The 16,769-nt window shown below is 41.6% G+C and overlaps 1 protein-coding gene across 2 annotated transcripts in view; it reads left to right on the top strand.

Annotated features, from left to right (window-relative positions):
* The window catches only part of Atp8a1 (ATPase phospholipid transporting 8A1), a 221,120-nt gene that overhangs the window by 99,958 nt on the left and 104,393 nt on the right, over positions 1–16,769 (top strand). For both annotated transcript variants that reach the window (XM_055629410.1, XM_055629411.1), the window contains 6 exons: positions 483–588; positions 1,659–1,741; positions 3,362–3,411; positions 7,532–7,601; positions 14,216–14,300; positions 15,845–15,984. In XM_055629410.1, the coding sequence (XP_055485385.1) occupies positions 483–588; positions 1,659–1,741; positions 3,362–3,411; positions 7,532–7,601; positions 14,216–14,300; positions 15,845–15,984 (534 nt within the window). The remainder of the gene's footprint in view (positions 1–482; positions 589–1,658; positions 1,742–3,361; positions 3,412–7,531; positions 7,602–14,215; positions 14,301–15,844; positions 15,985–16,769) is intronic.

Raw genomic sequence — 16,769 nt, forward strand, 5'->3', positions numbered from 1 at the left:
GATAGATAGATAGATAGATAGATAGATAGATAGATAGATAGATAGATAGATAATTATGTATTGGTTAAGGTGGTCATTTTTGGAGAGAGGGAAGACAGCATTACAAGGAGATACACACATCACCACCCTACTCAAAGGTTCGATGCCTGAAATTTAAATCTGGCTAGAAATTACAGACAAATAGGTGAACACTTCAGAACATCTCTGCTGTCCACTAAGGACCAAATTCATCATCTTCTTCTACTATTTATATGTAAGAGCACAAAATAATTTTAAATAAATGTTTACAGAATGAATGAGGAAGTACAAGGATAAATAAGTTGAGTTCTAAATAGCTTTTCTTCATAATAATACTGGCTGTTATCCCACAGCCCCAATGCTTCCCAGCTGTACTCTTAATAAATGGCCATGAAATAACATTACTGCCATTAGTGTCAAATGTTTAAATAAAAAGGGATGAATGATGTGTTTATTCCTCACAGCCAACTGCACCTATCATCTGTGAGTTTCTCACAATGATGGCAGTCTGCCACACAGCTGTACCAGAGAGAGAAGGGGAGAAGATCATTTATCAGGCAGCATCACCAGGTACAGAGGAAGCATCTATGGAATATTTTTTCTGGAGAAAATTGTTCTGAGATTTGGTTGTATGGATCTTAAAGTTTCAATTTAATTTTAAAATGGAATATAACCAAACTGAGGTTTTAGATTTAAAAAAAAAAAAAAATGGTTCCTAACTAGAAACTTGGCTTTTAGGATAAAATATGTGTGTATGTGTTAAAATACATTGTTTTGTATATGTGATTTTTTTTCCTATGGAAAATTGAGTAATTAAAGTGTACACAAGGGAGTAAAAGTATCTGTATCCATGTAATTGCTCCTCTTACAAATAAGAATAAAGTCTTACATAACGGGATTTACACACAGACAGGAAGGGGGAGGTTTATTTGTCTAAAGTATACTGCTGTACATGGCTTTAGAACATAGTTTTGTTAATCTGTTTAGGAAGGGGCGCGGCACCTTTTCCGTATTCGCGTAGGTGAGAAAATCTCCTCACTTCATCAATGTTTTCCATTTAGGTTCAATTTTAGACTTACTTTCAAGATAAAATGAGGTTAAGTAATTGAAACTGTTAGAAAAAAAATTACGTACTTTGTATTCTAAACTATTGGTTATGACTTGTAAGGTACATCAGATTCCTAAACCAGAGTAAGAAATGGCTGCTTTGAGAGAGAGAGAGAGAGAGAGTCTGTCTTCTTATTCCTCTCAGCAGTGACAGGACCTTACGACATAGTGAGGAAAGCAGCTAGCATAAACTAAAGCCTCTGTCCAAATCCCCTGGCACTGGAATTAACATTCAGCCTTTTAGCAGGGAAAGGATAAACTTGAAAACTTCTGGCCGCTTTTTTGGAGCGAGGCATTCTCAAGTGTTCACCTGATGAAGGGCTCTTTTCTAGCTGCCGCTTTCGGGTGTGGGTGTGAGACCCAGTGTCCAAGAACATGATGCCTAAGCTGCTCTCGGTCCCCTGGAGTCATCATATACAAAAAGAGATGGATTTCAGAGCATAGTGAAAACTGCGCTACGTCGGTATCTTTCCCTTATGTTTGCACATGTTATATTTATCTGTCCTCTATTTCTTTCACCTGTTCTGACGCAGATGAGGGAGCGCTGGTCAGAGCAGCCAAGCAGCTGAATTTTGTCTTCACAGGAAGAACCCCTGACTCAGTCATCATAGATTCAGTAAGCTACTTTCATTTTAAGAGCTTTTTAAACCTATGTGATACATTCTCGTAGCTTTGAAAACAAAGGCAGTAAGGAAAAGACTATGGTGAAACTGGTGTTTCCTCGCCAGGGCCACCACCGTCCATCCTTTTGCCTAGTTCTTCAAATACTTAAGAAAATTGTGACTGATAATATGCTTGGTAGACGATATTGATTCTTCAAAACTAGACGTGTCTACTGATATTCTCTTCTACTAAGTGGCGATTTATCTCCCTTGAGTATCTTCCCATTTGTTTCTTCTCTAGATTCCAAACATTATTAAATTTTTAGTTATGTAAATACCCAGAGGGCTGGCCGCAGTGAATAGGCCTTGTTATCTCAGCACATGGGAGGCAGGAGGATCTGGAATTCAGAACCAGCTTCGGCTACATGAGACCCTGTTTCAAAATAACTAACAACAAGAAAGTAATTATTCAGAATCTGCTTTAAGTGGGCAGTTTTAAACAGATATGTCACAGCAAGTGATATCCGAATGGCTACGTTACAGACGATGACTAGTATTCAAGGAAACGCAAAACCATAATGAAGTACTATTATGCACCCACTATGGAGGATAAAACTAAAAAATATTCATACAACCAAATGTTAGTGGATTTTTTAAGAGTTTTCTAATAAAGGAACGCATGCCTGGATGCAGCACCTGTGCTCAGCTCTCAGTCACTCGGGACGAAAGAGAATTTTGTGTCCACCAAAGACAGAATGAACATCATCAGCAGAAGATGAACATGTTGTCATCCATCTGACAAGCTAAACAATGGAAAAGAATGAATTCTTGATTCTTTAGCAGTGCAGATGAAGCACAGAAACCTCGTGTTGAGGAGGACCACAAAGGAAAGCATCCTTCGTCCGTCTGTATGCCACTGGAAATTTTGCAGAAGTGATTTATAAGGATAGAATTTGGAGCAGGCATTGCCTTGTGGCAGGGAGAAGATTGATTGGAAACAGAACGCAGGAGTCTGTGGGTCAGGTGTTCTGCATCTTCAGCAGGGCGGTGTTTACACGGGCAGTACCTTTATCAGGCTGCACCGTTTGCATTGTAGATCTCTGTTCTATCCAACGTAAATGATATCGCATTTTTTCAAATTCTTATTATTGTTTCTATTATGCCTGTACATGTATTCATAGCTGTCTTCTTTATTCATAGCTGTCTTCTTTATACTTGTTTTTTTCTTTAAACTATTTCTTTCCTAAGTCCAAATTATCTTTTTAAAAAAATCATTTTTCCATTATTTTCTAAAGAGAAATTTTTGATTTTTTATTTTCATTTTCTTCCTCTGACTCCTTTAATCCATACCTTCTTAGTAACCTCAGGACAGTCACAACAGATAATCTTGTCTGTTGGCAATTCTGTCTCACAGCCTCTGTCTGGGCCTCAGTAGTTCTAAGACCTGTTTCTATGACACTTCTGACCCCTCTTCTATCTTTCACTATTCATTAACCTGAAACTTTAGTAAATCCTCTTCCATAATTTAGAAAGGGGAGGGGAAACCATGTTTGCATTGACATTTTACAATACATTTTATGACCAGTGATTATTTCCAAGAAGCCTAAACTATTTCCGACTCTTTTATTCTGCAGCTGGGGCATGAAGAAAGATACGAATTGCTCAATGTCCTGGAGTTCACCAGGTAAAGACACCAGCTCTGTCATTTGTGTAGGGAAAATACATTTTCATCCATTTTTTGGTTTTGCCTGTATATAGCTGGAATATATGCTTTACTTTTGTGTATTTAAGATACTAAGATCTTCCATGCAGTTTTGGTGTCCTGTCTGTAGATGTCATGCACAGGTTTCTTCACAGTGTGGCACTACATGACTTCTTGATGGCAGTTCAAAAGTCTCCCTGGAATCACAGATGCCCTTAGAACCAAGAGTCCCATGGCTGGTTTGTTACCTAGCATTCTGATATAATAGCAAATGCCTGAAATAATCAACTTCTAAAGATAAGTTCATTTTGACACATTTTGGAGGTTGTACCCCGAAATGATCAGTGAGCTTTGCTATTTTGGACCTGCAGTGGGGCAGGAACAGAGGAGAGAGTAAATTTTCACCTCATGCTTTGATGGTCCTACGACGGGGTCTTCAAAGATTGCATTGGTACTCATGAGACACTTCAAGACCTCAAAATAAGGAACCAGGAAGTGGTTTTAATGCCCCCCCTTCCCAAGTATAGCCCCAGTGACCTAAAGACCTCCCACCTTTCAATCTCCTAATAGCACCTCTCTGGGAATCAGTCCTCCCACACACAGGCTTTGGGGGGAAGATTTCAGCTCCAAACAATAGACTTGAGAGACCCCAAAACATAGATCTACTGAGAGGCAGTGAGATTATGTGGACTGAAATTAATAAGAGTTAGGAAGCCTCCGTTATAATTGTATGTTCCTTTTGTCCTCTTGTCTCTGTGAAGTGAAAGTTACCGTATCGTAGGAAGAAACAGGAAGCAGAGTGAGTGTTCCACTCAGTTCTTTCTGAAAGGGAAATAATGTCGGCTGTGCTAACTCATTTCCTCCTCACTATGGCAAGATGCCAGAAGTTGCCTGAAACAACATAAAGAAAGAGAGGTTTCTTTTGGCTCATGTTTCCAAAGGAAACAATCCATACAAGGTTCTTGGAGCTCCATCTGTGGTGGCAACTGCTTGTGTCATGTCTCATTAAATCTCCATGAGTCCAGGAGCAGAGCCAGAAGAAGGCCAAGCCATAATCCTGGAGGCCTCTCCCGCAGTAACACCTTTCAGCCTAGTAGGCCTTTATCTCCTAAAGTTTTCAGGACTCCTTAAATAGCTTGACCAAGGGACCAAGCATCACAAATAAAGCTTAGGGGGAACTTTTTATATTATGGCTAGAACAGGGGCCTTCAGTTAGACCACTTCTACTCAGACTTATACTATGCATTGTTGCCCAGCCAACCATGTTCCTCAGACAAATGGGTCTTACTGCAGGGTCTCTAAAGATTATGTGTTATCTCTCAAAGGACACTTCAAAAACTGAAAGCCGATGAGAAAGCAATGCTTTGTTTGAGCAAAAGAAATACACACCTGTTTCCTTGACCTTTCTCCTGCATAAACAAATTTGAACACTGCCTGAGAGAGACAGTTCTTTTTGTATGCTAACTCTGGTTCGGTTGCTGTCTTGATCTGGAGTGACCACATGACCAAATAACCAGGTCTGTCCAGATATTGAACACTATCCTTGACCTATATGTTCCAAACAACTCAGCAGAAGGAGTGGGAACCTGAGTTACTTAGAACAGAACACTTATGCAGACATCACTCATCCCCATCTTCATGATAAAGTGTTTTCCCAGCCCTGTTTGTGTTATAGGTGATATAAACAGCATATAAATTAGTACATAGATATGGTTTTGGACACTCTGCTTATGGAAAGTGCCATGGAGAAAAATAAATCAAAAATAGGACTTTGATCTACAGTGGGGATGGGTTTAAGAGTAGGAAAGGGAATGACTATCACGCTTTCAAATAGTTTCTGTGAAGGTTTTAGCAGTTTGGATCTGGATAACAGTGGTGAGATTGAAGAAAAGTTGATGGGCTTTTTGCTTTTTACTTCCTATTTGAGGAAGCTCAGTGGAAGTTTTCTGAGCTTGGATGGGTGGGGTGGGTACAAAGAGCAGGGAGGGAAGGGCTAGGATCCTAGCACAGACAGCTGAGTATGTAGAAATTCCGCATACATAGATGGCAGACATGGGACTAGGAGCAGATGTGGTTGGTGAAATGGAAACACTAAATTTTAGATGACTGTAAGACAGAAAGATAAAGTATCCAGGGAGAAGTTAGATATAAGAACCTGAAACATGAGGCCAAAGCCATCACTGAAATACCCATGTGTTAGTCACTGGTCTACCGATGATACCAAAAGATTCAAAGTCAAGAGGATCCTCTGAAGATTAAATATAGATCAAAGGGAAAGTGGAGGGCAGATGCCTCAGCCATAAATAATTCTGTTAAGGATTGATTACAAATTAAGAATTAGCCTGTAATTCTAGCTATTTTGGAGACAGAAGCAAGATGATCACAACTTCAGTGCTTCCCTGGACTTCAGACTAAGTTAAGGCCAGCTCCGGCCACTTCCTAAGAACCTGTCTTGAAATACAAAATGGGCTGCCACGTTTACTTCAGTGATAGGACACTGAGCTAGCAGGAGCAGCTACTGCAGGAGAGGTAGGAGGGGAAAATCAATTTAAGTCTTTATTGTTAAAGACACAGAGGATCAAAGTTGGCTGGTAAACAGCCCCAAGCTGAGCGAAATCTCCAAAAGAACAGTTAGAGAATTCAGAGATAGCTGCCAGCGCAGGTGAAGTTTGGAAAAATCAGTAGTCCCTGGGATGGTGGGAAGATGGCCGGGCGGTGAGTGGAGCCTGTGAGAGCGTCAGAGGGGCATGGGGCTCACATGAGTGGGAGTGGGCCCTTGGCTAGGTTAGGCTTTGGATAAGCGTGATCTATATTGAAGGAAAAGGGGGCAGATTCTCAGGAGAGCTGTGCCTTTAGTCTGAAGCTGCTGAGAAAGTGAGGTGGGTGAGATTAACAGTCATGTGAAAGGAAGGGCTCCGATAAAAGCAGAAATATTTCTCCCTTGTGTCAAGGAAGAAACTATGAAAGAGGAAGCACACATAGCCACCCATGGAGGCTGAAAACTGTGAGGGAGGGACTCAAGGTGAATCTCTGAAATTTAGAGTCTAGAGCAAGAATGAAGCACGGAGGACTTGGAGGGTGAAGAATGCATGCTGAGGCCTTGTAGGGTGAGGAGGGTGGCTTCACAAAGGAATGAAAGGTGTAGGAGGTCAGTGTGGAGCATCTCTCCCATTATTCATGTCTGGCTCAGAGACTTTTCTCTGCAATGGCCATTTGACGCTGATGGACCTCAAAAGAGGGTTCTCAGGTGTTTCACCAGGAGGAGTAAATTGATGAGTTGGGGACCATTAAATCAGCACTGGACTGAGAACAGCATGGATCAAGGACTGAGCTGACATGTGTAGGACAGACAAGTTTGCTCTGTCCATAGAGTACAGTTCCTCCACTACGGCTTAGGTTCCGCTTCCCCATACTCTGAAAATCCCCAATGGAAAATTCTAAAAGTAGACAATTCCTAAGTTTCAAATACCTTTTACTAAGGTATATTGTTGTAATTGTTCTTGTAGCCACTGTTGTTAACTGCTTACTGTATCTAACAAATTAAGCACTCTCATGTGTATATGTGAACAGGAAAATGTGTTATTGCGTGATACTATCCCCAGTCTTTGGCATCTGCTGGGGGTGTTGGACTTTACCCTTCTCAGTAAAAGGGGTGCTGCAGTTATTAAAAACAATAACGAATGCTTATATTGTTTCTCAAAATACTAATATTTGCTTTTATCTGCGGTTATATATTTAAATTTTTTTGTTTTTAAGTTTCTAAACATACCATATAACTCATAGATACTAGCTCAAATAATTTTCAAAAATTAACATATTAAACACAGTGCTACTCTAGTGGGTATTAACTCTTACCAGAATCTGGGGAACTGTTTGTTTTTGGTTCTTTTTTTTTTCCCCTTTAAGACAGTAAATGTAATCCTCCAAGGCACCCAGATGTACACTCGGGAGATAATTTGATTGTAGGAAAGACTATGGCTCATAATTTGGTCGGATTAATTTTTTTTTCACTGCAAGCATTAAAATATGTGAAGCACAACAAAAACATGCCTGTGCAGATCCGCAGTATGATGACCCATTATGGAAAACCTCTTTTTTTCAGCGCTAGGAAAAGAATGTCGGTGGTGGTTCGCACTCCATCGGGGAAGTTACGGCTTTACTGCAAAGGAGCTGTAAGTTTTTTTTATTTTGCCTTTTACAGTTTTGATTTATGATGGTTTATAATGTACGTGTTAGGCATCCTGCTATGGAAATGTAACACAGATGTTTAACATGAAGCTGATGACATCCACTTTTGCTGGTGTTTTATAGTAACAGCATTCAGCCTCTTCTGGTGAAATGTGGGACTCCTTCTGGGTAAAGTTTGTGCATTGAGAAAGTCTGGCACGGGGTACTTTTGTAATTCAATTTTTAATACATGATATTTGAGGTTTCTGTTATATTAGCTATGTTAGCAGATGACTAAATACAGAGAATATTTTAAATTATATTAGAATATAATCATGCACTCTAGTTTTAATCTACTTACCTAAAGGCCATAGAAATGGGGAGAGGGTTGGCTCGCAATTGTTGCTGTAATTCCTCACTTGGTATTGCTTGTTTGCCTTGCTTTAAATATTACAAGATTGCTAGTAACTGGTTATCTTCAATGTTGAGTAGATTATATTGGCAGAAATAATATCATGTATTCCAGCTGAATTTTCCTAGTTCAAACATGTTTACACTCATGGAAAAAACTCAGAGCCCCACCGGCCAGGGCCATTCTTTGCTAAGACCAGGCAGGATTCTCCTTTTGGGGTGCCCTTTCCCTGGTAAGCCCTTTGTACATTTCGGCTTGGAATTTCAGTTTTAAGCGGACTCGGTAACCGTGCTCTGTTCCGTGGAACCCGGGAGACTAAACTTAAGAAAGCCAACCCTTTTGTTTAAATTCCTCTTGAGAAAGTTAAGTGCCTTGGTTTTAAGGCATCAAAACACAATTTCTGAATGCTGCTGGTTTTAGAGCACTTTGGTCGAATCATTTCATGATGTCTCCTAAGTTTGGTTATCCAGTTTCTTTGAGTTTTGTGTTTCCATTGATTAGGACCCCAAACATGTATTCATCATGAATGTTTTATCGCCAGGCTTTGAGCTGGATTTTAGAGGTGTGATGAAAAGACCGAAGTCGTGTCAAGAGCTTAAGCCTGGCCAAGTGCATAAAAAAGATGATTAGGTTGTGGTGCTGAGTCACATGGCACAGATCTTCCATGTTCCTATGGCAACGTGATCTCCTGCTTCAATGATTGACATCTGTCTGCTTTACAACACCCAAATCACACCCTTCCTTTTTAAAAGTCTCAACAGTCTACCTCTAAACTTTCATTTGAGGTTTTACAGCATCAGACACAAAATTTAAAAACAAAAAAAAAAAAAAAAATTGCATTTTTTTTTTTTAATCACAGAGATTGTCTGCACATATCAACCTCTGGGTTGTATTGTTTCTCCCTCTGAAACAGGGTTAAGTAGTCAAAAGGCATAAATATGTAAAACAGCAAGGGACAGTTGAGAGCTGTAGTTTGTAGTTTGATGTGGAGCAGCTTCTGAACATGGACCAGGCAAAGGGTTTGTATGACTTGGGTTTGCATGCTGGGTTGAGTTTGGTTTGCCTTCATCCCTGTGCTCAAGAGCATGGACTTTCTTCCATGATATTCGGGAAGGTGATTTGAGGGCTGCGAACAGATGCAGGCAGAGGTTCCGATTGAACCTTATCAGCTCTTTCAGGCGAGGGCTGCTGGGAATGGATGGAGACAGGCACAGGGCAGACCAGGGAGGAAGATTTAGGACCTGTAATTGATGTTTGCAGGTGCTGAGGGAAAGGATTATCCAGGATCATTTGGGGATTTCTGCTTGGCTTGCTGAATGGACTAACACCACTTACCAAGATAGAGAGAGAGCTGAGAGCTACACAGGGCTATCAGGTGTGGAAGCCTGGACTTCCCAGGAAGAGAAATTGGAGTAAAATTATCTGGAAAAACGACTGTTCAGAGTACTTGCTCCTCTCCCAGAGAACATAAGCTTGGTCCCTAGCACCCACCCAGTTGCAGAGGGGCCACATCCTCTTTCGGCCTCCAGGGGCGCCTGCACCACACCGTATGTGTTCACGCAGACACACCAAAAAAGACCAGTTCTCTCCATGTTCCCTGCTTGCATATAGTTCTTTGTGTGTGGTTGGGGCCCGCACGATTTTACTCTTCAGTGTTTAGTTTTTCCTATCATTCCTAGGAGGCATTATCTCACAACAGACTTTCTTCTCCTCTGGCTCTTACTGTCTATCTTAACCACCTCTTCCATAATATTCCATGAGGCTTAGGTAGAGGTGTTGTGTTGTGAATATATGCTGGGCTGGGCTCCTCATGATCAGTTGAGTTCTGCATTCTGACCCGTTGTAGTTTTCTGCAGTGGCCTCTGTTTGCTGCAAAGAGAGGTTTCTTTAATGTGAGGTGAGAGCTGTGCTTCACTGTTTGTATAAGGGTGAGCTGAATGCAATTAGGAGCTGTGGCAGTAGTATGTCTCCTCCGAGATCCAGAACATCAGTAGTGCCAGGTAGTTGGCTAGGTTTCTAGTACCAGGCATGATTTCCCTCCTATTGAGCAGGCCTTAAGTCCAATTAGAGAAGTCAGGTACAAGCCAGCTCCCCTACTCTGAGGCCAAGACCAAAGTACTAAGCTTTCCAGTCATGCAGAGGGGCTGAGGAAGGTGCATGCCGACCCCTGCTAAGGCTGTAAAACCATGAGGTTGGCATTCATGCAAGAAACTACGGAGCAGAGGTATATGTAGAAATCTCACACCGGAGGAGCCAATGAACACCATACCCAGAGAAACATGGATTCACTCCAGATTAGACCATCTGTGGAGACGACATATACCTCAGGGTGTTTGGAATCTCAGCATGATAAATAAAGAAACTGCAGCTATTTTCATTCAAAAGTAAATTTGGGAGGGGATCTGACACACATGCAAGTTTAATTAGGTATCTTAAGCAATTTTTAAAATCAGTAAATGAAGTAAATTCTAGATTAGACACACTTTGCTAATAAAGTTAGTAAATTAGAAGACCAGTACTGAGAAGGCCATATAACATACAGTATAAAGAAATAGTGACTGGGTTGGCGTGTTATTTATATTTCCTGATTCTTAAGTGTTTCTCTAAGGAAGATAGCTTGTTCTGTTAATTTTTAAGTTTGAAAATGAAAGCATGTACAGTTTACAGTTTATATCTGCAAGAGTAGCCATGTAGAGGAAAGTGCCATTTCCTCAAATAAAACTTTAGTTTATTCGAGAAGTTTACTCTAAACCACAGCGAGACTTGAGAAACTTGACTAACATACTTGATTCTACACCAACCTTAAAGTGACTGAAAATTTCAAGGTAGGTGTCTCTTAAAATTCTGTGCTATGTCCAAGCAGACCATGTATAAAATTAGCTGCTTTTAGCAGTTCTATACCATATCAGAGGCAAAGTTTAGCTAATTCTGAATGGAGCCTATAACAGAATATATTTGCGTATGTTTAAATTTGAGCATGTCACGCGCTGGTGAGATAGTTCAGCGGATAAAGGGCTTTACCCAAAACCTTTGGACCTGAGTTTAATCCCTGGGGCCTGTGTGGTAGAAGGACAGAACCCACTCCTGTAAGTTGTTCCCTGGTCACACTCAGCTTGCACAATAATTACATCATTTCTCCCTCCCCTTTCCTCCTTCTAAAAGCTCGCGTATACCTCTCCTTGCTCTCTTTCAAATTTGTGGCCTTTTTTTTCATTAATTGTTATTATACATATATGTGCATATATATATATATACACACACACACACACACACACAGATATAACTTGTTCAGTCTATGTCACGTTACTTAAATGTATTTAGTCACTGTTCTGTTGCTGTGAAGAGACACAGTGACCAAGGCAGCTCTTAGAAATCATTTAGTTGGGGCCTTGCTTACCGTTGCAGAGGTTTAATCCGTTATCATCCTGGTGAGGAGTATGGTAGCAGCAGGCAGACACTGGAGCAGTAGCTGAAAGCTACATCCTGATCTGTAGGCAGAAGGAAAGATCAAGCCTGGGCCTACTGTGGACTTTAGAAACCTCAAAACCCGCTCCTAGTGACACACTCTCTCTCCAACAAGTCCATGCCTTCTAATCCTTCTACTCCCTTCAGAGAGTTCTACTCCCTTGTGACTAAGCATTCAAATATATGAGTCTATGGAGGCCATTCTTGTTCAAATAACTATGGTGTTTTCAGGACTGGACACTTGGTTCCTTAGATCTACCTCGGCCCTCCTCTAACAACTCCAACAACTACACACAATTTTTTTTAAATATATTTTAGATGTGGGCCAGGGAAATATCGCAATAAGTGAAATGCTTGGCATGCAGTCCATGAAGACCTAAGTTTGATCCTCAGAACCCACGTAAAAGTTAAAAATAACTAGCAAGAAATTGTAATCCTGGGAGAGGTGGAGATGGGAAGATCTTTGGGGCTTGCTAAACAAACTCCATAACCCCTTGAGAGAGGCTGTCTCACAAAAATAGGATGGAAGTTCCTGAAGAATGACTGACGGTTGGCCAGTGGCCTCTACATGCATATGCATGCATACCTAAACATACTCATGTACAAAAATATGAACTTTAGCGCAGAACACAGTAAGAGGCAGAGGTAGTACCTCATGCCTATAATCCCAATGCTTGGGAGGTAGAAACAGGAGAATCAGAGTTCAAGGTTACTCTCAGCTACATCATAAATTCAAAGCCTGCCAGCGCTACCTGAGACCCTGTCTCCAAAAAAACAAAAAGAGAAAAAGCAAGCGAAAAGCAATTTTTTGAGTGAAAGCGTGCCAAAAGGGCATAGCTGACCATGGGTTTAAGCTTTCTTGAAGCCTGGGCCCATGCCCAGTAGCAGTGATTTGGCTGCACCATGCCTTCCTTCCCCCAAGAAGGAAAAGGGTGGTTCTCCCCCTCTCCTTGACTGAAGGTGGGGGTACAAGGTAACCCAATCCCCTGAGGATTTTCCCGTAAATCTGAAGTCTGACCTTTCCTAGATTCTCTGGAGGAATTTTTTTTTCTCCTGAAACTGGGGCAGAGTCTTAATGTTGCCCTCTAAATAAAGAAGGGCTTGTGTCCCCAAAGGTGTCTCTTAAGTATTTTATCCATCACATACAAGTATGGCTAAACACTTGTGACTGTCATTTGAAAACGCTTATTTTCTGCGGAAGCCCGCACTTCCCCCTTGGTTTTCTCAATGCCACGAAGAATGTATAGACAATTAACTGACCGTCTTCTGAGTACCAGTGTGTTTACATATACTGCAGAATCTAACTGTCCTCCTCTTTTACTTACCACTTCGGTTTTTCAAGTTTTTAAGGATTTTTCCCCCTCTGAAATGGCCTCCGTTAACCTCATGGAAAATTTCATGAACTACTATGAAAAGAGAACTCCAAAGTTACTCTTTCTTTTCCCTCCTAGGAAGGAGCCATGCTCGCCAACTGTCATTTCCTTCTCTGTTTTCCTTCCCATCCCACCACTGAAAAAAAATGAAAAGAAATTCATAAATGGGGCTTACGATATTCCATGGGCTCTGAGGTCACTTGGTTGTGTTTCTCTCAAGGGCTCTAAATCATCCTCCATTAGTCAGCTTCCAAATCTCAGGCCCTAGACTGCAAACCCCACAGTGGGTACTACCACAGAGAGAGTAATTGCAGGTAAATGATTTATTTTTTCCTGGTCTAATAAAAAGTCATGAAGGCTGAAGGCTGAAGTTCTTTAAGACATTAAACCAAAGCCAGCAAATAACTGAGGGAACAATAGGCAATTTATAAAGGAGAAAAGAGCGGAGAAATGCAAATGGTGCATAAAGCAAAAACCAACTGGACTTTAAAATAGGTCAGGGGGATGGGATCAGAATATACCGTGTGAAAATAGCAAACGAACAATATTGTTTTTAATCCAGGAATTTTACAAATTGTGTCAACCAAGTCTTCAAGCTAGACACAGTCAGAGGCCTTAGCTATTTGAGGCAGCTCCCGTATTGTAGGTCCTCGTTCTGTCCCAGACATCTCAGGACATTTGGTAGTCCCAGTGATGCTTCAAGTTTGTCCCTTTGTGAGCACAGACCTTTAAAGGTGCTCCTGTCCCTGGAAGGTTGTAAAGTTGGAAAACTTTTATGTACATTGCAGCCACCCAGGCTCCCACTCAAGGGGGAACTGCCTAGACAGTCTCTTTTGGGCCAGCATTTCCCAATATTTCCTGAGCTCTAGACCATTCTCCCCTAAATACAATTCACAAAATTCTAACAACCCCCCCTCCCTCGGGGATAGTGCTCTGTCTGTTACACAGCCATCCTCCTGCCTCCACTTCACAGATGCTGACTACAAATGTAGGCCACTACATTCCCTATGTTTCCAGCCAATTCTAGATGACTTACAATTCTTACTGAAATGCAAACATTATGTGAAATTCTTTATGGAATTATCACAACAAAAGGTATGTACGTTCTTCGCAGACCCAACCTTACAGGCCAGACTATAGTTCCTTCCTGTCTGCGGTCGATTGAATTCATGGATGCAAAACCCCACAAGTCCAGCTGTATTCCTTCCTGTCTTTGGGGACTCACAGTTACTCATAGACAGATATTCTATGCTTCAAAGAAAACACTAGGAGTTTTTGTACAGACTCAGAACTAATAATGTTGCTGATCTCAGTCTTATTAAATTCAGGGTGCTTAATTAATCCACCATAACTTCTGCTTCTTTTCCAGGACACGGTAATTTATGAACGACTTGCAGAGACTTCAAAGTACAAAGAAATCACCCTAAAACACCTGGAACAGTTTGCTACAGAAGGTGAGCATTCTATGGAAATAGAACAGGATTGAAACACAAAGAAGTCATGGAGTTTTGGTATCTTGCAGGATCATTGACGTTTTTACTTCCATATTCCTCAGGTGAAGCACTGGTTCTTAATGATAGCGTAGATATTTCTATGTACTATTCCCACATGTTCTTTTTTTTTTCTTTTAAAAAAATTTATTAAAATGCTGAGAGACTTTGGCCCCATTTGAAGTAGTAAGGCCTTTAAATCTGTGTCACTTTTTAGAATGGAAATGATCTAAATGCTTTACCTTCCATCTCATGGGATTAGTTAAGAAAAATGAAAGAACTGAGCTTTTGTGATTGGGATAATAAAGAAAAAATAAATACCTGTATGATTATGTAAAAAATTATGCTATTATAACTTAACTTTTTTTAATTGAGCCCCACCCCCACATGTTGGTGTCTGTGTGAGGCCTTGGAGTACGTGGTAAAAAAAATCAGCCTCATCACTAACCTCCTGAAATACATGATGATGTATGAGGCAAACAATCCAGGGTTTAGGGAGATGTTCTGGATTAGTAGAAGTGAAAGTCATTAAACCTTCTGCTCAGTTACTTGGAGAATGGGTAGAATCTTAGCCATACACTTGATGGCAGGATTCACAGAATATCTAAATCTCCGTTTTCACTCCTGTTTCAGCTAGCCTGACCATTGCTCAAGTCCTTGTTTCCTCATAATTAACGCTCTGAAAAGATGAGAATGTTTCCTAAAAATAGGTCAAATAAATAAACAAGCAAACAATAGGCTTCTGGAAGCAAGAACATGATTTTCTCTAAATTTCCAAGAATTCAAGAGTTAAGAAACCCCCACATCCCCTGGTTCTGTGTGCCAGCATATAGGCCAGGCGGGTTTGGGGAGGAGGTCTGGACATCTGGACACCTCCACTCTGGTCACAGTATTACACAGGCTCTGGTTCGTCCTTTTCAATTGGCTTGCCCCTCCCCCACCTCTACCCCATTCTTTCTGACCTTGGGCTTCTACCTCATTGCTGCTCCCAAGTAAGTTGCCAGCCAGTTACCAAAAGAATACAGTGCCACAGATTTAAGTCTGTCACTCTGCTCCTTTCTCAGGAGACAGAACTGTCTCACAGCCAGTGAAGGGGTGCTGGGGTGAGGGAGGTAAATGGATAGCCGAGGCAGCGAGTGCCGGGAACGACATACGTCACAGGAAGTGAACGGCAAGGACTATGGTGTGAGCCATACTCCAGGTTTGGGACTTCATCCTGGGGAACAGCTGGGAGAGTTCCAACAAGAACAGCTTGCTAAGATGAGACTTTCAGAGAGGTCGCCCTAGATGTGGACAAACGGCCAAGGGGGCTGGGAATTGTAAGCAAGGTACAAAATTTAAAAGCCAGGAGGACATTCTAGACATTCGATCTTGAGGTTTTATCATGGCTGCACTGGTACCTCAGCGAGTTGTTTGAATTCAATGAGACTGCTCAAAAATGGGTTTTGTTAAACAATGGAAATGTCAGGCTCGTGACTAAATTCGCTGGGGCGGGCTGCCTTTCACAGGGCTGAGAACCTTGTGTTTTGCTGTGGCTGAGATTTCTGAGAGCGACTTTGAGGAGTGGCGGGCTGTCTACCAGCGCGCATCCACCTCAGTGCAGAACAGACTGCTGAAGCTGGAGGAGAGCTACGAGCTGATCGAAAAGGTGCGTGGACCACGGTCCCCTTCGGAAAGCGCCTTTCCACAGATGTCCTGCTTGCTCCGGCACCAGTAGTATCAAAAACAGTACATGTAACCGGTAGTGTGTGTCCAGGGGCTTGCTGAGTTCACTTCCTGGAATGGACCAGGAAAGACAGAAGGTGAACCTACACGGAAAGGTAAAGAAGCAGCCAATCTCTTCCGTTTGGGAGGAGCCTAAGGCAGAAGTTCTCTAAGAGGATGCTGGCTTGGGTATGTTATAGGGCCCCTGGGTCCTTCCTTTCCCCTGTTGGTCCTCGATGTCTTCAAGTTATCCTCACAATGCTTTCTGGAAACAAAAGGCGGCCATCCCAGGAGCCTGCTTTCTATTTTTTAAATCTACCTGTGTTCCTCTAACTCTCATTCAGCTGTTTTATCACAAGACTCACTACTGATTCTCAAGATCAATAAATTAATAAGTCATAATATGGTCCAAAAACTTGCCCAAGGGGCCCAAGGTGTTAGCAAATATAGATCCTCACTCTTTCCAGTTTTACATCATGGTCTGGCCACTCCAGCAACCTCCCTGCCAGTGTATCCCATTGCTTCTGCATCGCTGAGGTCTCGGGGCATATGCACACACAGGTAGACACTTGTGTACACAGGCACATACACGCACACACATACACATGGGGACATACACACAGAGGCAAACGCATACACATGGGCACATACACAGAGAGCAAGAGGCATATACACACACAGGCACATATCTACACAGGTACAGACATAACGTGTGTGTTTGTAATTACT

The sequence above is a fragment of the Psammomys obesus genome, unplaced genomic scaffold, assembly GCF_907164565.1.
Source record: "Psammomys obesus unplaced genomic scaffold, mPsaObe1.curated_primary_1811, whole genome shotgun sequence".
NCBI classification, from domain to species: domain Eukaryota; kingdom Metazoa; phylum Chordata; class Mammalia; order Rodentia; family Muridae; genus Psammomys; species Psammomys obesus.